The sequence below is a fragment of the Mustela erminea genome, chromosome 1, assembly GCF_009829155.1.
Source record: "Mustela erminea isolate mMusErm1 chromosome 1, mMusErm1.Pri, whole genome shotgun sequence".
NCBI lineage: Eukaryota > Metazoa > Chordata > Mammalia > Carnivora > Mustelidae > Mustela > Mustela erminea.
This window is the reverse complement of record NC_045614.1, coordinates 16,449,206-16,468,573: the sequence shown is the minus strand read 5'-3', so window position 1 is coordinate 16,468,573 and position 19,368 is coordinate 16,449,206. Positions and strand designations below refer to the sequence as shown.

Genomic DNA, 19,368 nt, shown 5'->3' with positions numbered 1-19,368 from the left:
TTGAGATTTTGTGCCCGGGGACCTGTAGGGACAGGCCAAGTCCCCTCCCCGCATGGCAGCCTGGCTCAGTGTCTCTCAGCCCCTGGTGTTCAGGCTTAAATGCAGTTTCTACACCAAAGCACTGGCTCTTCAAAAGCCAACGAAGAATTTACCCACTTTGCCTCCGTTGGGGAGTTTGGTGATGCTCTTGCCAACACCCACATTGAGATCTCTGTCCCTCTCTTCCTGCCCAGAGTTCAGGAGGGGCCAGGATTAATCAGGATTTCTGCTGTGTGGGAAGAGAGACATTTAATCCTCATGAAGCTCTCAGGGCAAGAGGGTTTAGGCTGAAGGGTATCCCTTCACTCTCCCCTGTTCTCTGACAAGAGGCGACTGAACCCGCGTGTTGTGGCCTCACGGAGAGCACCAACACGATCACCCAGCCCTTCAGCCCCGCGCACTGTTGCTTCCGGAACTTTGGACCTCGCCTTTTCCCTCCCGGAAGCCCTGCCTCCCCTTCTGAAGCCCCCACACCCTCCACCCACCACATAGCCTGCGACGTTCTCCTGGGGGCCTGCTCTGTGCCAGCGGCCCCGAGTCAGTCTGCCGCCATCACCTGGTCACCGTACTCCCTGCTGGGTGGCTGGCGGGGAAGGGAGCAGGGCCAGAGCCTCAGTGACCCCCTGCAGCTCCCTGTCTCCTTCATCCCTCACCTTCCCCTTTCCCAGGAAGAACAAACCCAGAAGGCTCTCTGACCGCTGACACGTAACTGTGTTTTGGTGCTGGGAAATCAGGAAGTGTTCCAGGGAAAGGAAACTGCCAGCATGCCGGCCTGTGGCCTCCAGGGTGGATCTGGGGCTGGCGGACAAGAGCCCGCAGGGCCTGCACTCCATCTGTCGAGGACCAGTCAGCTAAGGGCCTGCACCCTCACACACCGTCTTTGTGCGTTAGAGAAGACCCCAGGGTCTCTGGCAGGTTTCTTGTACGTTCCTTTTCTTCGTGAGTTTAAGACCAATCAGAAACACCGGGACTCCTGAGAAAGCGTGAGTGGTCTAGAGCCCCGGGTTTGCTTAAGCCTCCCTGACAGGACACTTCGGGAAAGAAATGAGCAAGTCCAAAGCAAGAAGTGAGCCAGAAGGGATTAAGTGCCCTGCGTGTCCAGATTCCCGAGGAAAGCAGGCTGCTTGGCAGCAGTGTTGTTGAAAATGACTGTCAGGCCCCTTCCCTGAGCCCGCCGCGTCTAGATGTGGTCCCGCTCAGTCGCTGTCCAACCTTCCAGGCCAGGGAGGTAATGCCCCGGAAGCCTCCGGAGGCCAGATACGCTGCTCTCGGTCACGTGGCTGTAAGTGTCAGGGCTGGGCTTTGAGCCCAGAGCTCCTCCCTCCGTTTAGGGGCTGCAGGTTCGTTGTGAAGAATTCAGTTCTCTTCCAGGGGTCCCACTTCCCCATCTGCACGTCGGAAGCCTGCCCACCCCCCCTTGCCCGTGTCCACTCTTCCCCACGTGGGCACATTCTTAGGCTTATGAAGTTCTCTGCCTCGGCCCTCCCGGCACAGGGAGGGGACAGAGGGAGGTCCCCACACTCCCGAGCAGCCGCCCACCTGCGAGGATGGTGGCAAGAAAGAGAAGCACGGCCCTGCCCCTGGGGAGAACAGCTGGCTTTCTTCCGAGCCCTCCAGGCACGCCTCTTCGCACCTGCTCCCGTGCTCAGCCATGCCCACCCTGAGCCTTCTCATGGACCACGTGGTCCGTCTGTGCTCTAGACTCAGGTGGCAGGACAGACAGAAAGAAAGCTCTTCTCGGCCAGTAGCAGGGCTGGGCCTTGGGTCTCTGGGCTTCTGCTCAGCCTTCATCCCGGCCTGGCCTCTCCTTGTGGTTACCAGACAAACAGACCATGTGACATCAAGCGCGGAGTCTAGGGCCTTGTGCCTGGGATACCTTCCATAGAGACACACTGGGTCTGTCATGCTCCGCGTGCATCGTGGTGTCGGGCTGAGCTGTGTGCCCTGTCCCCAAGGAAGACCACTCGGATGCCCATTGATACTGAGCCAAACTTGTAGAGACTGTCCCTGCGCCTCCAAGCCCCTTTGCCAGTATTTGCCCTATGAGCAGCGATTCTCGGTCCCCGTGCTTTGCGGGGGCTCTGGTAGGTTTGTCTCCTGTCAGGAGATGTGATGCCTGCATCTCAGAAGCAACACAAGAACAGGACATGGTGAGGATGGTTACGGTTAGAAAGCTGTCTGTGCTTGGGGTAACCCAGCATCTCCCCCTGGGTGAGGACTACAGAGCTGGCGGTACGTCGAGTCGGTCAGCTGTAGGAAACCTCTGCTGGCCCGCAGAGGGGCTGCTCCCTGGAGTCCTAGCCCTCGCTCTGCTGGGGGAGCTCCAGCAGGTGGGCCTCACAGGTGGGCCTCTCTCTGAATTAGTGTCCTCACCAGAAAAATGGGTATGGTAGCACCAGGCCTCCCCCCGAACAGCACTGGGAGTTACCCCAGACTGCAGAAGACCAGGTTCCCAGAATGGGCGCTGCCTTGAGGGGCCCTTGGTAGAGACCGTCCTGGACCCTGTGCTCCCTGCCCTTCCTCCGCCCTGCCGCCCAGGGGCAGCTTCAGCCCTTTTGTGCCTCCGTCCAGAAGTCAACTGGGCTTCTGGCTCCCAGGCAGCCCCTGGAATCGGGGTCCCCATATGCTCCCTTGTCTCAGAGTATGTGGCTGTCCAGGGCCTCTAACCACCCCCCCCACCCCCACTGCCCCACAAAATGCTGGGAACATGGTGGGGGAGGAGCTTACCCTCAGGCCCTGAGGCCATCCTCAAGGCAGCCCGGCCCCCTTCTGCAGTCCCCCACCTGTACCCCATCGTGTGCTGGTATGTGTGTGAGCACAGTCAAGAGGAGGAGCCCAGCAGGGCTGAGGCTGGGAACTTGTCCTTCATGGGGCTATTAGGTGAACAGAGCAGTCAAGACATAAAAAGTGCTCTGTCTGTAAGCTGTGTGGGCTGTGCCTGCCTCTGTAGGCAGCGGTGCTGGGTACCTAGCGGAGGGCTTGGGAAAATCTCTACTCTCAGGGGTAGCAGATAAGGGGCCAGAGATACAGGCATGATGAGTGACTGAGGATTCAGAGAAGGTAAAGGAAGATTCCATGGCCGTGCTGTCCTGGGTTTTCCTAAGCTGCTGAAGGAGGGACACAGCCTTTCTGCAGGGAGCCTGGAGAGGGCATGTAACACAGGCCCGGGATGGGGCATGGCCTGATGGGCACCTGGTTTTGTTTAGCTCAGCCTGGCAGGCCCCTGGTTAGGAAGAAGCCAGCAGGCCCCGCAGCTGCCCCTCAGTTACTTTGGACCGGCAGCCCCCAGCTTGACTGTGCAGGCCTCATGAGCACTCCTAGAGGGAAGGGGGGCGGAGGGGTGGTGTGGATGGTGAACGGGCCTTGGGGAGGCGGAGTGCCATGCCCAAGGATGCACAGTCACCGAGCCAGCGGCCGGGTGACCCCAGAGCCCTGGCGTCCCCGTCACACCACACTGCTTCCCTTGAGGGCTGCAGGGCCCCTGGCTTCCTGCCTCTTCACGTCCTCCTTTCCAGGGAGGGCCTCTGTCTTGTTCTGGGGAAGCCAGGGGCTGGGGGCCCCACTCTCCACTGGGCTAAACCGAGGATGAACTCACCAGGTCTCCCACTTGGAGACCATTTATGTTTTGTCCCCAGTTGGTTTTTTTGTGAAGCCAGTTTAAAGACGATAAAGGTCAGCCTTGTCACCATCGAAAGGGCAGACTTTGTTGAACGAGAAGGCTCTTGGTCCACACGGCCCATGGACACTGGAGGCAGCTGCTCCCGCGGGAGCATTTAAGCATGAGCGGGAGACAGTAGGGAGGGTCGCGTGGGCCTGGTTTGGCCCAGCCCCTTGCACTGCTGGACCAGGCTATGGGGCACGTCCCCCACGGCGCCGGACGCACGAAGCACACACTCCCGCACCTTTCCAGCTCATAGAGGATGACCTGCGGCCTCGGTGTGTCGCTGGTTCTCGGGCCACCATTGCCATCCTTACAGCCCCTCCCCCCGCCGAGCACACACTGTGCTGAGCAAGCTTTGTGCTCTTAAACCCAAGTCCCCCGCACGCCAGCCCCCAGAGGCGGGCGCCAGGACGGCCCACATTTCACCAAAACAGAAGAGGTTAAAGGGACTGCCGACCGGTCTAGCCAACGGGTGAGAGCCGGAGCTGGGATTCCACTCTGGTCAGTCGAGACCCCAAGAGCCACACCGTTGAGCCAGGCCCGCGCCCCCTCCCCGGCCCTGTGCACCCGCTTTCACCATTGGCGATTGGTTCTCTCCATTTTGGTGAGTGATTTTGGGAAGCATGAGCCAAAAAAAGCAACTTTGCCTACTGAGCAGATTGCTAGGATCTAATATAATATACTTAATCAAGTATGACATTCCTGATGGCCTTATCCTGTGACCATATCATGGAGGTTACACGAACGCACTTCACAATTTGGTCAGGAGGTTGCAAGCCAGAGAGGAGGAGGGAACACTGGTATATTCTATTTCCTTGATAGAACAGTGCCTTAAAGTGTACAGTTTTAACTCGTTTCCTATGCTTCGAGCCCCTGGAATAATCACTTTCCTGTATGTTCCACGCATACCACAGTAAAGTAGAACGTGCCTGAGGATAAGCATCGTTTAGAGACTTTTAAAAAGGTTTTATTTCTTTGTCATGAAAATCATATACTCTTTGACACAGGCATGTTTGTGTTCTATATACACCAATAACGTGATTTATATATGCGAGAGTGTATCAGGCATTGAACTATTTGAGTTTTTTTAAATGAGCAAACCCATCAAAGAATCCATTTCAGAAATGCCGCTTAGACTCAAGATCGTCTTAAACTCCGCTTTGCACATTTTCCTAACCTTCTCTGGACCCCTGGATTCCTCAGCTGACTCATTTGTTAAGGGCCCATTCATGTTCCCTGGTGTCCTTCCCTCTGGGATTAATCAAAGAGAACATAGGCATCTCTATCAAGTCCAAGCCTAAGGGGAGGCAGAGCCCATCTCATTTGTGTCCGGTGCCTACTGACTTAGGTCCCAGCCATGTGGCCCCGCACTTGTTTTCATGGCCTCCCTAATATCCCTGCTTCTTAGTCGCCAGAGGAGTGCTCCAGACTGGGGAGCCCGAACCATCACCTGCCCTCAGCAGCTGTGTGGCAGTGGTCCCCGCTTCAGCCTTCAGCCCCAGTCGCCATGAAGGAGAACCTGAGGTCTTAAGGCTCACACATCATTCCCTTGGAGCCAGCGTTCTTGGGCATAGCGGAGGGAAAGCCCTTCCGGTTTTTAGAGCTTCCCCCCAACACACACTGAGCTTCAGGCCTGGGGGTCTAAAGGAAAGCGGAATGTGTTCATGCCCGAGAAGCAGCATCCCACACCAGCTGCAGGGTTCGGTGACTTCTCCATGAGAATGCATAAGCCATAAACTCCATGAGAACGCACGAGAACACGAGCCATAAACAAAGCCTTCCTCGTTGCACCCAGAGCGCACAGCCGTGCTCCCGAGAACTCCCCGGGCCTGGGCAAGGCCTACAGCTGGAACATGCTGGTGGCCTCCACGTTATGAGAGGCAGAACAGGTCTTGGAAGCCTCCTCGGAAGACTTCCATGGACCTGAGACCCCCAGGTAAGGGAGGCAGCCAGTGTCCCTCATGAGTTTCCAGAAGTTCCTCCGAAACTTCAGGCCAACAAAGGCATAGAGCACAGGGTTAAGGCAGGCCCGCAGGTAGGCGACGGCCTCTGTGATGATGATGGCGTAATGGAAGCTGGTCATGGTGGAGTACTCCCAGTTCGTGCTGCGGATGAGCCTCACGAGGTTGAAGGGCGTCTGGGTCAGTAGGAACACGGCCACCACCAGGAAGATGATCTTCAGGGACTTGTGCTTCCGGAAGCCTCGGGCATGAAGCAGGGTCTTGATGATGACTGAGTAGCACACCATCATGGCGAGCAGGGGCAAGAAGAACCCCAGCGTCATCTGGGCGATGAGAACTACAGTGGAAATCTCTTCATTTTGATAGCCACAGACAAGCTTGTCGAAGTCATGGACGTTGCCGTAGATGATCTGCGGCAGGGAAACCAGCAGGGAGACCACCCAGATGAGCAAGCACATGGCCTTGCCCCAGGCCATCCTCCTTGCCTGCTGGTTGTAGGCCTTGGTGGCCCGAACCACTGCTACGAAGCGGTCCATGGTGATGCAGGTGAGAATGAGCATGGATGTGTAGAAGTTCAAGGTGTAGATGCCCAGCAGGGTCTTACACATGACCTTGCCAAAGACCCACTCGTGGATGCTGGCGTAGGCCCAGAAGGGCAGAGTGCAGACGAACACCAGGTCAGCCAAGGGCAGGTTTATCAGGAACACGTCAGTCAGGCTCTTCAGCTTCTGGTAGGAGACATACACGGTCAGCACCAGCAAGTTCCCCAGCAGGCCGCAGATGAACACCACCAGGTACACAGAGGGCAGAAAGAACTTGCCGAACTCCAGGAAGCCCTCGTGCCCCTGGCTGCTGTCATTGGAAGTGTTGAAGAACACAGGGTCGACGTAGTCATCCTCCATGGCGCGCGTTCCCGTGAACGCCTGGGAGGCAAACACAGCAATTACAGGCAGGGCCCAGCATGACCCTCTTGCTCTCCTGCAGTCCTGTTGCCCCACTTTTAGGGAGCAGATAGTCCTTTCCAGAACCCACCTATGTTCTGCTCAGCGACAGCACAGTCCTGTGTACCAGAGACAGCCAGTGCTGAGGGGGTGGTTGCTCCAATGGCATGAGGGACCCTTAATTAGCCCTTAAATCATAAGGCTCGCACCCACCTGGGAGAAAACATATAACCACCCCATGCACAGCCCAGAAAATCCGGTGCCAGCTGGTCTCAAAAGCAAAGGTCCCCATGTGGTAGGATTGGAATGGTGACCTTCTGGAAGTACAGAACTGCTTTGTGGTGGGCAGGCTTGCCTTCACCTGCCCGTGCTGTGCCTCGCTTTCTGTTAAATTAGAATCCCGAACTGCTCTCTGTGGAAGCTAAGGTGCTTATCCCCCCACTCCGGGGCGGGGGGTTCTCCATTGAGGGGACCTCCAGAGACCAGAAGGGGTTTGGAGGATGACCAGAACTTCTCTGCCTGGGTAGACAGTCCATCCTGTCTCTTCTCGCCCTCCACTGCCTGGATTTAGGTGTGCAAGAAACCAGGTATGGTGGCAGAGCTGGCCACAGCCGACCACAGCCAGCCCAGCCTGCCCCTTACCGCCTGGCACACCCTGTTCCACCCTGGCTTCTGGAAGACTTCCTCATCTTCGGGAATCTTCTGAAAGGAACCCTTTCCCAGAAGGGAACATTACTTTAGCTAGTGTGACTGGCAGCTTAGGCCCAAGGGGTCTCCTTTAACCAGTGGAAGATCTGGTTGAAATGGGATACCAGATGGGCTCCTGCAGGGGGTGCTGGGTCCAACCTCACAGCAAGGTTTGTAGCAACAACCCGAGAGCCACCCTTCCTGCCCAGGGCTCCCAGCCTTTCAAGGCCATCCCTTCCCCACGACTGTGCTGAGGACCACAGACAGGACGTGAGGGTGAGGTGCTGTGGCGTGGGAGCAGGGGCAGCTGTGGCGGGGCTTCGGGCCACTGGTCTGTAGAGACTCAGCCCACAGTGCGGCTCACCACTGGTCACCCAGGGCCATATCCTGCTAGAACCTTAAGAAATCTCCAGAAAAACAGGCATTTGGTCTAGCAAAGTCAGAATGTCAGCTGGCCAGATGAGGGCCTGTCCAAGGAGAGATCACGTTCTCCTTTCTAATCTACTCGAAGACTTTTTGTCCTGCCTGGAGATGCTATCAGCCTTGGCACTGCCCCCTCGGTCCTCACGGGGACAGAGCGCCCTTCTCTCCAAGGAAGGACCTCGCTTCTGGGATGCGACTGCTCAGTGAAAGGTCCCTGCTCTTAGACCGCAGAATGTGCGATGTGGGAGCGCGACAGGCCATCCGGAGTCCTCAGGCCCCACCAGCTCTGTGGGCTGCTGGGTTAAGTAGGTCAGATAAGGGCATGTTTGTGTTACTGCTTCATCGCTTGGACAACAAAACAAGCGGCTTTGCTCGCCTTCAGAGTAATATCAAGTCTCCATTCCTGCCTGACTTACCTTGCCTGTTTATAAGAAAATCCTATTACAGCTGCTGCTGGCACATTAACACTGATGTTAACTGGCTTCCCCAAAGGGCCCATCAGGTCCATAACTTGTACTAAGTTATGTTATGCTGGACAGATTGAGGCCGCACAGTTCTGTGCAGATAGACTAAAAATTAGTTTCCCTGTGGGGCGCCTGGATCTGTTAAACATCTGACTCTTGGTTTGGGCTCAGGTTGTGATCTCAGGGTTGTGAGATGGAGCCCCACGTCCGGCTCCCCACTCAGCATGGAATCTGCTTGGGATCCTCTCTCCCTCTGCGCTTCCTCCTTGCTCGTGCGTACTTTCTCACTGTCTCTAAATTAAATGGGTAAATCTTCTTTTAAAAAAATCAGTTTCCTTCTAGACATGTTAAAAATCACTCATTTCTTTATCTTTAATAGCCAAAGTCCTATGTTAATCTATGCAGGGTTATTTAATTTAAAAAAGAAGTAATATATTCAACTTTGGAAGCAGTGCAAATGTCTAATAATAATAAATAAATTAGCAAATTGCAATTCAGACATAAAATAGAACACGACTCAGATGTTTAGGAAGTGCTTTAAATGGTTCTGGAGAAAGCACTACATGGACACGACTCCGAGCAGCGGAGGCACAAAGTCAACGTGCACCGGTAGCCTTGGCTGTTACTGCCACAATGAACAGGTGACCAAATGGGTATAAAAGTGGTCATGGTGCTTAACTTTGATCGCAAACCCTTTGAGAGACTCCTGAAACTGCAGACATTTTCCTCAGAAGTAACATGCCTACCTGCCTTTCGTTCCGAGGGATGGTGAGCCCTTTGAGTCCCTCTTCCACGTATTCTGTGGACCCTTGTTTAAGAATCCACGATGGCGGGGCGCCTGGGCGTCTCGGTCAGTAAAGCATCAGACCTTTGGCTTCAGCTCAAGTCATGATCTCCAGGTCCTGAGATCCAGCCCCACGTCGGGCTCTCTGCTGGGTTTGGGGAGCTTGACATTCCCTCGCTCCTCTTCTCTCTTTGCCCCTCCCCCCCAAAATTTAAAAAAAAAAGAATCCACGATGTTTTGTGATTTTGATGATGTATATATTTATATTTATATATTTTAAAGTAGGTTCCGTGCCCAAACGTGGGACTTGAATTTGAATCACGACCCTGAGATCAAGAGTTGAGCTCTACCGGCTGAGCCAGCCAGTAAAAATGAAAAAAAAAAACAAAAAAAAAATGCCCAGAGTTTATCAGCAGTTTGCCTCTAGCTGTGAATGCGTGAGGATTTATTTCCCTTCTCCCTTTATGTTTGTCTATCTTTCTGAAGTTTTTGCAGCGGTCTATTGACTCACATTGGGAAAAGAAATGAGACAATCATCTGAGAGTCTGTATTCTAAATTATAATGCAAAAGAAACGAAAACCAAGAATCAGAGATTATTCAGTGAACAGATGTGGTGAGTGGCTAGACGCTCCTGTCCCCCTAGGAGGGCAGTACCAGTGCCATCAGCTTATGAGCTTTCTGTGCCCAGAGCCATGCTAAGTCACTTCACAGTTCTCGGGTCGTGGGGCGGAGGTAGAATTCAAACCAAGAGCAGCCTAGCCCTAAAGCCTGGGCATTTTTTCCCCCACACTACACCGCAGGCAGGGATCAGAGGACCCCAGCAGCCTGAGGTTACTACCTGCCTTTTAACTCTATAAACAAAAAGATAAATGACTCACCGGCGAAGAGACTCTGTCAGTTTGTCCTAGAGGTGAGCTCGTTCGAAGCAGCAAGGTCTGCCTCTGTGTCTCTGTGATGTGGTCCGTGTTTCCGTTGACTGCCTTCTGAGAGCCCTTGGTTGGTGATCGTAAGAGACCCAGCCCTACCCACCCCTGCCTTGTTCATCAGAATCCACATGACCAGCCTGCATCTGTGTAATTTGGGGGTCAGAGATAGGAAGCGGTGGCTCTCACATCCTGCGCTCCCTGCTGCCTGGCTATGGACGTAATCACCTGTCAGGACCTCAGAAGGTTTTTACTTGTAAATGAAGGGGGGCAAGAAGTAGGTCTGGCTCAGGCAGCCCACTGAAGACTCATGGCATTTGTACCGTGACATCATTTCCTTCACTAATCATGTCTCTTTGGAGCCATTGGGGCCTGGAACAATGCAAAGTCCGTGTTGTGCCCCAGGTTCGGGGTATGCCTGCTGCTCCCGCGTGACAGCCCCGGAACCTCACAGCAGCCCTGCAGAGTAGGTACTGTCCCCAGTTTACAGGTGGAAACACTGAGGGCCCTGGCCGAAATGGACAGCCCTGCATGCACACAGCTAAAAACTGGCACTTCCAGGAAACAAACTGAAGTCTCTTTCGTCTCTCGAGCACCAGAGTGCTGCTAGGGGACAGGTCAGCCAGGCGGACACCTAAACCCACATGACCCGGAGTCCTCTGGCTCCCTGAGGCTGTCCTCACTCTTGGAACACCCCAGGTACTGAGCACCAGGTGACAACACAGTTCTAGTTGTTGGTCTGCCTGCCCCAGGAATGCTGATGCTTCTGGGGAAGAACGCCCCGGAAGGCGGGAGCTAGAGGGACGCTGAGGCGGGAGCCATGAGACTCTGTAGAGTGTGCACCTCTGGACAGCTGGTAGGTGGACGCAGGGGCCGACAGACGATGAACAAGTGAACGGGCCGAACCAAATGCTGCAGGGCGGTGGGCCAAAGCACCCATCTTCTGAAAGAGACCTTCTAAGGCAAGACATCCCTTCAGAGTGAGCCACCCTTTCCTTTTGGAATCTCTTGCGCTTCGAGAGATGAGCTTTTCCTAGGGACAAGCCAACTGTGTCATTTGGGGTCAGTTCCCAGAACAGAGTTAGAACGGCCTGAGCCTTGTCAAACATGATCACGTGACCAGGACCTTGTGTCTTGGAAGGACAAGCACTTGTACTCTGTGGGAAGCAACGGGTCTTGCCCTGGCTGCCTCCATGACCATGTGTGGGCTCACGGGGTGGGGGTGGGGGGACAGGTTCGTGCGTCTGAGAAAGCATGGCTGTATTTGGCATCACCGTTCTCCGGCGGAAAGTTCTCCGGTGGAAGGCTTGCAGCCAGACCGGAGGAGAAGGGAGCCACTCACCCTCTGGGGGCCAGAAGCTTATTTCAACCACTTCGCCTGGTGCCAGTGTTATCTTCTTATCCGCCAGTTCGTAGCGCTTGGTGTTTCAAGGGCATTACTTTTCTTTGAAACAAAACTCTGAACTTGTCAAGGGCAACAGCCCAGTCACATATCTTGGATTTCCCCTGGAATACTTAAACGTTTTCTAACTAGAACTGGGGGAAGGCTAGATGGGAAGCAGCAGCCACGCCCGCTGTGGGTTTATCTTGAAGTCAGAGTGCGCTGACCTGCCCACTCTTCCAGAACCCCTGATGTTCCTGATGCAGAGCCCCAGGCGGGATGTCAGTCCCAGGACCCAGGATGGAGGCAGTTCCTGCTGCTGGCAGAAGCCTTGGTGCAAAGCGCTGGCGGCTGATGGGGGCCGTGGAGGATGAGTTTGGACCAAAAGCCTCAGAAAAAGAGCCCAACCAGAAGGCAGCTCTGACCAGAGCTGGGGAGGCGCGCCCGGTGCTGCCTGGCTCTTGGTTCTGAGGCTGGGCATGTGGGCTTGGGTATTGTGGTCAGACCATGGTTACTAAGTAATCAGAAATCAAAATACCAGAAGTGCTCTTCATCACTCGGGTTTTGAAAGGCAAAAAGGAAGCCAATGACTGAAAGAAAAACTACCAGGAACCTACTTTTAAGAGTCGAATGGGAAAACGCCCCCAGAGCCCACAGAGAGTGGGCACCGTCCCACTCAGTGGCCCTTGAGTCCCTGCGTTGTGGCTGGTGCCACTGAGAAGCCAAATGGTTGGCTTTTCAGAAAATTGTGATGGGTCTGAGTTCAGGTGGCCCCGTGAGGCTGGTGGCTGTTGTACGGGGCAGGGTGTTGTAAACATAGAGCCATCTGCTGACCGCGCTGGCCCAGGGACCCTGCGTAGTTGGGCGAAGCGGCCCTTCTCACTGTGCTGCTTAGCGAGGCCGAGGAGCAGCTGGAGCCCTCCGAAGAAGGCGGTCATCAAGACGCGCGGGCCGCGGTTGCTTCCTAGGCATCCTTTCTTCCTCTGCCGACCCCAACAGCCTAGGATCTGCCCCCCCACCACCCCGGCAGTCTGCAGGGCTGAGGTGGTACCGTAACTACATGAAGAAGTAGCTGAGGCATTTCAATTTGCGAGAGGGAGCTGTTGTAGATTCCAGCCATGGAGACAGAGGACCCCGTCCCATCCCCCGTGACCCCTCATCCAGGCAGGCACAGACCCCTGCGCTGCATTGCTGGGGACTGGCTCACCATCCGCCTTGGCCGCGGACACCGCTTTATCCCCACGTGGTTCTCAAGTGGAGCCTTGTTTATATCCTCCGTGTGGGGACTTGTGGGACAGAAAACCAGCTCACTGTCGAGGATGTAATCTGGACGTTGACTGATCCTAGACAGTGTGAGGGGCAGGATCTCTGGGGGTGCCGAGATGACCAGCCCCAGACGTGTGCGCCGCAAGACCAGGTCAGCTCTCCTGACCCCGGGCTCAGGGAGGGGAGCTCAGCAGGAAAGGGTGACATGCCATCAGCGGTCACCATCGGCAGCTGGAGGCTCACATGGCCAGAGCAAGGGGAGGAAGGAAGGGCGCTGTGGGCGCACAGAATGGGTCTCAATGTCTCAGGGAAGCCCCCCAGTGGCAACAGAAGGAAATGGTGCTGGCCGGAGAGAGGGTGCCCCCTAGTGGCCGTGCTTTTGTTCCCCGTCCTTCCCAAGCTAGTTTTCCGTCTGCAGAGCCCCCGCGGTAAGATACGCCTTTTTTACCTGACTACCCAGGGGCGTGCATGGGGACGCGAAAGCAAAGCAGGAGACCCGTGATGCAACACTGCCCCTGACAACACACAGTATACTGTTGCTTAGGCATTTTCTATTCGACTTCTTCTAGTGTGGGTCATGGCTTCCTAAATTGGTTTGTGACCCACTCAGTGGGTCGTGACCCAAGATTCAAAAAGCCATCGAGAAGAAACCCCTGTGCCTCTAATCCTTACCCTCGGCACACATCACCCACCCACGCCCGCCTCGCTTGGGGCCTCAGCCAGGGCCGGGAGAGGCTGGGGACCTACCCTGGGAAGCACCTACTTACAGGTAATGAGGGCTCGTCTGTCATCATGGCCAGAGAGGGGGAGCTGGAGGAGGAGAGGGGGTGACGGGTTCCGACATCTTTTCTCTCTGTGCCGGAGAAGGCAAGAGAACCAACCACAGCTTCAGAGTCTGTTCCGTCAAATGTTACTTACCTTCCTCTCATACGGTGTTTGCACTTTGCACAAGGGTGAAGGCAAGTGACCTGAGGCAGGCCTAAGTGGCCTTGGGCACATCTTGGCTCCTCAGGCTCCCATATCCATGGCCGTCAGTGGGCGGGGGGCGGGTAGGTTGATCCCTTGATCAGCGTCTCACACTGATGTTCTGTGATTGTGTTTCTCCTGGGAGAAGGAGGGCGGATCTGGAAGCCCGTGGTCTCAGGAGCCGTGGGAGGAGGTGAGCAGGGAGAAGGTCAAGGACTGGGCTGGGGAGGAAGAGGAGCAACGGGCCGGGCTTGCCCTCAGTGGCAACAGGCAAGTCAGGCATGTTCTTGGCGCACGCTCCTTGGGAGGCCTGGAGAAGGCCAAGGGAAGAATCCTCTGGAGCCTGCTGCTTTTTTCAGGCCAAGCATGGAACTTGAAGCAGAGCCCGGAGCCCATCTGATTCCATCTCCTCCACGTAGAGAAGGGAGAACCTCAGAGGAGGGACGGGCACCTAGAGTCACCATTAGTCGTAAACCCAAGACTGGGACCGCCTGGGAGAGAGGACGCCACCAAGAGCCACACGGCCTCTCCTGCCCTCGGGAGCCCCAGGGAGCTCCAGCTGGACAGAGCCCCCAGTGCTCGGGGCTCCCTGTGCTCAGCCCCCGATGGGTGGGGTGTTTGTGAAGATGGGCTTCCCCACTTACTGTGGGCTGACGGGGACTGCCCAGACAGGCAGTGGGATGCCAGTGGGTGTCTGGTGATCCCGTAGCCCTGGTACCTCCCCATGCCAGCCCCCACCACTGCCCCCTTACAGCGGCGCCCTGACAGCAGAGTCTCACCCCCCAGTGGCCTCAGCATGACAGCAGATGGGGATGGGGCAGGGACAGGGGAGCTGAATGGCAGAGAGACTGCTGGGCCTGGCGGAGAGCAAGCATGACATCGGGCCTGGTCCAGTGACACCCTGTCTTGTGCTCAGTGCTTTCCCAAGAGGACAGAGGCCTCTCCCTGGGCATTACCCGTCCCTCTCTGGGCAGGAAGACCCTGTAAGTCTGTGGTGGGTGTGCCGCTGCTGACCCTGTGTCTGCCACTCATGCAGGGCTCGGGGGGGGTCCTTATCCTTCAGGGACCTGGCCTCCGTTCTCTCTTTGGCTTTGTCAGCATTCCTCTGCCCTTTTCCAAATTCCACTTGTTTCTTAGCACATGGCACTTAACTGTTTGGTTCGTGCAGGTGGCAGGGGCCGAGCCGCTCCATGCCAGTCCTGCAGGGTAGGGACAGCTCAGCTGCTGCCCACCCTTACTTCCAAGTGATTCTCAGTCTAGGGGAGACAGCACCCGGAAGAGCTAAGTACGGCCCGGCGTAAGGAGGGCTGTGACAGACGGGGGCCCCAGGGGTGAGTGGGAGGGAGGAGCAGGCCAGATGGGAGTTGGCTGTAGGTGGCCACGTGTCGGCCCCAGTCGCGGCCCCAGACTAGTGGCACGGGACTGTACCTGCCGGCGCACTGTGACACAGTGACACATGGGAGATCTTCCTGCCCCCACAGTGGAGTGACAGCTGGGATGGGCTGAGGGGAGCCTCACTGAGTTTTGCCCCCTCTGCTCTCCCGCTTTCTGCCACCACACGGAGGGTCCCCGGGGCCTCAGGTGGACGTTCGGGTTCTCCTGACTGGGGAGCCTCGGGCTCAGACGCGGGATGTGGACTGTGGTAGATCATCTGTAGCCTCTCCCCGCAGGCAGATTGGACACTCCAACCCGTTGAGGGCAGTGAAATACGAGCAGCGGGTACTGGGGACCCCTTCCCAGCAGAGGTGACAGCTGCCGCTCCAGGCAGAAGCTCTGTGAGCAGCAGCGGCCCCTGGGCTGTCCTGAATCTCTGGTGTCCCCAGGGATGGTGTTAGGTTAGGTCCTGAGCCCATGCGAGCGCAGGAATTCACCGGGAATCCTACAGAGCCCGTCCCAGGCTGTGGGTGGTGCACCACACAGTCCAGACAGCGCTGTCATATTCCAGCAGAAGTCACGGCTGCACTCCCAGGGGAGCCATGAACTTGGTGCCTAAGTGGGTGTGAAGGTGGTGGAGGCAGAGCCGTCTGAGCACGAGGTCTGGATGCTTGCTGCTGGCCACCGACCTTTCCTGGGCTGCTGTGTGTGTGTGTGTGTGTGTGTGTTGCTGACTGAGAGCGTTTGCCAAGGGGGAGGGCATGCCGGCATCAGTGTCTAGCACAGACCCGGGCAGACATCTCTGGGCACCACAGTGGGAGGGGTGGGGCTGGGCTGCGTTCACTCGAGTTCCCTTGAGGGCCTCAGAGGTCGGGCGAGTGTCTCCGGGGCTGATCTGGTGAGAGCCCAAAGGGTACCTGTCAGGGGAGGAAGGGAGGGAGGCAGGCACATTGACCTTCCCCAGAGACATGTGGGGAGACCCCTCTAGGGCAGTTGAGAAGAGGTTATTGTGACATTTGGGGAAAAGCTACGCTAGGTGGGAGATGTTCCTTGTTAACAGTTGTCCATGAGGCAAATGGTTCTTCTTTTCTGGACTCAGTTTCCTCCGACCAGGCCTGGGGCACTCGAGCTGGTTGGGCTTGAGGCCCCTGAGATCACATAAGCCCACTGGCCGAGCCAGCCTGGGCCTTTGGATGGATGGTGAGCTCGAGTCAGGGTGTGGGGCACTGGCTTGCGTCTCCAGAGCTGCCTGGGCGCCCGTGTCCCGTCAGTGAAAAGGGGGGACTGCAGTCTGCCTTCCCAGAGTAAGCAGTTCAGTAAGCGTTTGAAACGTTCATGATGGAATAAACACGAGCGCCGGAGTTCAAATCCAGTAGATGTCTTTGCTGCCGGGCCTCCTAGAGCCTCAAACTCATGTTGCCGTGTGCTGGGGCTCTCTGAGAGGGAGCATATGGTGCCCTCCGCCCCTGGCCCTGGCGTGTCCCAACTCCCACCTGGATCGCGGTCGGAAGCATGGCGTGTCTGCACTGCTGACTGGCCCCGCTGCTGGCTGTCCGTGCAGCCGACCGTGGGTGGTGAGCGAGAGAGGCCAGGTGGCTTCGTCCCACTGCTCGCTCTTGGCCCATGCCATTTCCTGGGTGTGTGTCCTTGCTCCCCAGAGATGGGCCAGAGCAGGCTTGGCTAGTCCCGGCCAGGCGCTGGCCAGGCAGGACCCTGGGACACTGCTAATGGCGTTCCACTGGCGTGGGACAGGAGGGTGGCCCATATGAGTTGCAGGCAGCCCCTCCCCATGGCCACCGGAAAGACCCTAGAGACCTCGTGCCAGCCCTGTTGGCTTCTCCCAGTCCTGCCTGCTCAGCCCTGGCCCCTCTGCCCCTACCTGCTGGACCCTCTGCCATGGCCTCTGGGACTGAAGGACCCTGAGCATTCTGAGTTTGGCTACGCGGCTCCAAGGCTGGGGGCCCCCAGGATGTGGGACTCTGTGTGCCAATGGCTAAATGGCTGTGTGTTCTTGTGGGTGACATTCCAGGGACACCATGTCAACCTCGCTAACCCCTGAGGACACTGAAGACATGCCGCCAGGACAGGATGCTGAAATCTGCTTGCTGAAGTCTGGAGAGCTGATGTAAGTGACAGGTCTCTGAGCAGGACTCCCCAGGCTGTCACTTTAGGGGAGGAGGAGCTGGAAGCACCCCAGAGGCTCTGACTTGGCACCAATGGTGACTTCATGTCTGTCCTTTTTTTTTTTTTTTTTTTTTTTTGGTTTAGTACAATTTATATAAGGTAAATTTCCTCTTTATATGCACGGTGCTTAGATTCTGACAAATAATACAGTGTAATCACCCATCGTCCTGCCAACCTCCGAGCCCAGCTGGCTGCACGTCCTAGTTGTGCCAGAGATGGGAAGGTCCCAGGTCCAGAACAGAACAGGGTCGCCCCCATGTGACCACAGTGAAGAGCGAGAGCAGGTCCCTCACCCTCTGAAGCGCCCCCATAGCCATCCCTTCCTCACGCCCCCTGTGCCTTGTGTGCTGCTTTTTTGAAAATAACTTTGTTTTGGTCTCTTACTGTAAGAGCAGTACTTTTTCATTGTAAAAAAAAGAAAGAAAGAATAGAAAAGAGAGACAAGCAAACCGCTTCGGTGTAGAGCTCTCCAGTTTTTAAAAATACATATGTACATCATTTTCTATACAAAGAAAACGTTCTGCATCTTACTTCACAGTCTTTTAAGACTTACAACTGCGTATTTTCACGTATCCTGTTCTTTCTCTCCTGGGTTGTCTCCTGCATGATGGTTTAATAGTCACTGAGTAGATTCACCGATACCGAGCACCTAGGAGGCAGCAGGTATGGTCTGTTCTAGGTCCTTGGAGTACATCAGTAACAGAGATCCCTGCCCTCACGTTTAGTTCATATTCCAGCAGGGGTGGACCATAGATGTAAGTAAACAAGTGAATTACATCGTGCATTACAAGGTGCTATGGCTCTGGAAAGGAAACAAAGTAGAGTGATCTTGAATAAAGTGGCACTAAGAAGGTAAGACCGTAGGGAGGGAACAGCATTCAGGCAGAGGGAACAGTTGGTAGAAAGGCCTTGGGGCAGAATGGTATCTGCCATGTTCAAGGAACAGGGAAACGGCCAGCGCAGCTGAAGCAGAGAGAAACTGAGTCAGAGAGGGAAGGGGGCCCCTGTCACATCAGGCCTTGTTGACCATTGTGAGGACTTCGGCTTTTAATCTGAGAGGAGGGGGAGCCCAAAAATGAGGTTTGGAACAGAACGATGACTTAATGTAATTTACATTTGAAAAAAGATCATTCCGGTTGCCATGTGGAGAATGACTATGGAGGGACAGGGCAGAACAGGGAAACCAGTAGAATTTACGTTTATGATATGTGAGTTCTGTAGACAGTGGGCTCCTTTTACTTAAGATTATATTTGAGGCGTGCCTGGGTGGCTCAGTTGGTTCAATATCTGACTCTTGGTTTTAGCTCAGGTCATGATCTCAAGGTAGTGAGCTGGAGCCCCATGTTGGGCTTCAAGCTGGGCAAGGAGCCTGCTTAATATTCCCTCTCCCTCTTTCTCTCCTCCCGCTTCCTTCCCCACCCCATCCCCTGCTGCACTCGTGTTCTCTGTCTCTCAAAAAAAAAAAAAAGAAGATTATATTTGAGCAGAGATGGCAAACCCTTGATTTATTTTTATTAGCCTCTCCTCTGGGGAGACTGAGTATCGTCCTTCCAGTGAACAGATCAGGTCTAGAAAGGTTAAAAAAAAAAAAAAAAGGAAGGAAGAAAAAAGACTAGAAGCACAATCCAAGGGACTGGGTGCAAAGGGAAAATTCTGGAACATGAAATTATAAAATGGCCGAGCATCATTGGAGACTTCTGTCAGCATGACTGCTCACGTGGCCTTGCAGTAAGATTTCCATCTTACAAGAAAGACCTCTTTTCCAAAATGGGCCCTTCTGCCTACTCTGAGATTCTTGAGAATCGTGAACACTGGGCAGGGCTTTTTGCACCATAATCACAAATGAGGCTTCGGTGAACCCATGGGAAAACGTGACATCGAACTAAATTTTCACGAAAGTGGAATGATTTTTGTCGGGGCTGCTCTGTAGAGCATTCTGGGTTTTTTCATCCTTGGCTTCTCTTCTCATTAGCATAGTCCCGGGGAATATTTCCATCCATCTCCACAGCTTCGAAGGCAGACGGAACTCTCAGCCCCATGACCGACTTGCTGTGCAGTCTTGGGCGAGTTTCCTAACCTCTCTGAGCTTTAGTTTCCACTGCTACACGAAGGGAGACAGTAATAGATTTTGGCCGCAAAAGGCAGTTTGGTGTAGGGGACAGGTAGTGGCTTCAGATCCGACCTGGGTGGGCCCGGAACAAGTTTCTTAATCCGTTTGGATCTTGGCTTCCTCTTGTGAGATGGGAGCACCGAGCTTTTTGACGCAGGCGTGGAGCTGGTACATGAAGCCTGCAAGCAGAGGGCCCGGCCACC

The 19,368-nt window shown here is 55.3% G+C and overlaps 2 protein-coding genes across 4 annotated transcripts in view; one reads left to right on the top strand and one right to left on the bottom strand.

The window, feature by feature from the left end:
• FYCO1 (FYVE and coiled-coil domain autophagy adaptor 1) overlaps positions 1-19,368 on the top strand; it is a 71,374-nt gene that overhangs the window by 39,421 nt on the left and 12,585 nt on the right. For all 3 annotated transcript variants that reach the window (XR_004279994.1, XM_032317537.1, XM_032317541.1), the window contains exon 15: positions 16,901-16,996. Coding sequence is in view for 2 of the 3 variants with exons in the window: in XM_032317537.1 (XP_032173428.1) it covers positions 16,901-16,996 (96 nt within the window). In the remaining variant the exon portion in view is untranslated. The remainder of the gene's footprint in view (positions 1-16,900; positions 16,997-19,368) is intronic.
• CXCR6 (C-X-C motif chemokine receptor 6) lies at positions 4,646-10,101 on the bottom strand. The gene is made up of 2 exons (XM_032317550.1): positions 9,840-10,101; positions 4,646-6,584 (listed from the first exon to the last, which is right to left on the bottom strand). Exon 2 carries the CDS (start codon positions 6,561-6,563, stop codon positions 5,541-5,543), a length of 1,023 nt encoding a protein of 340 aa, XP_032173441.1. The 5' UTR covers positions 6,564-6,584; positions 9,840-10,101; the 3' UTR covers positions 4,646-5,540.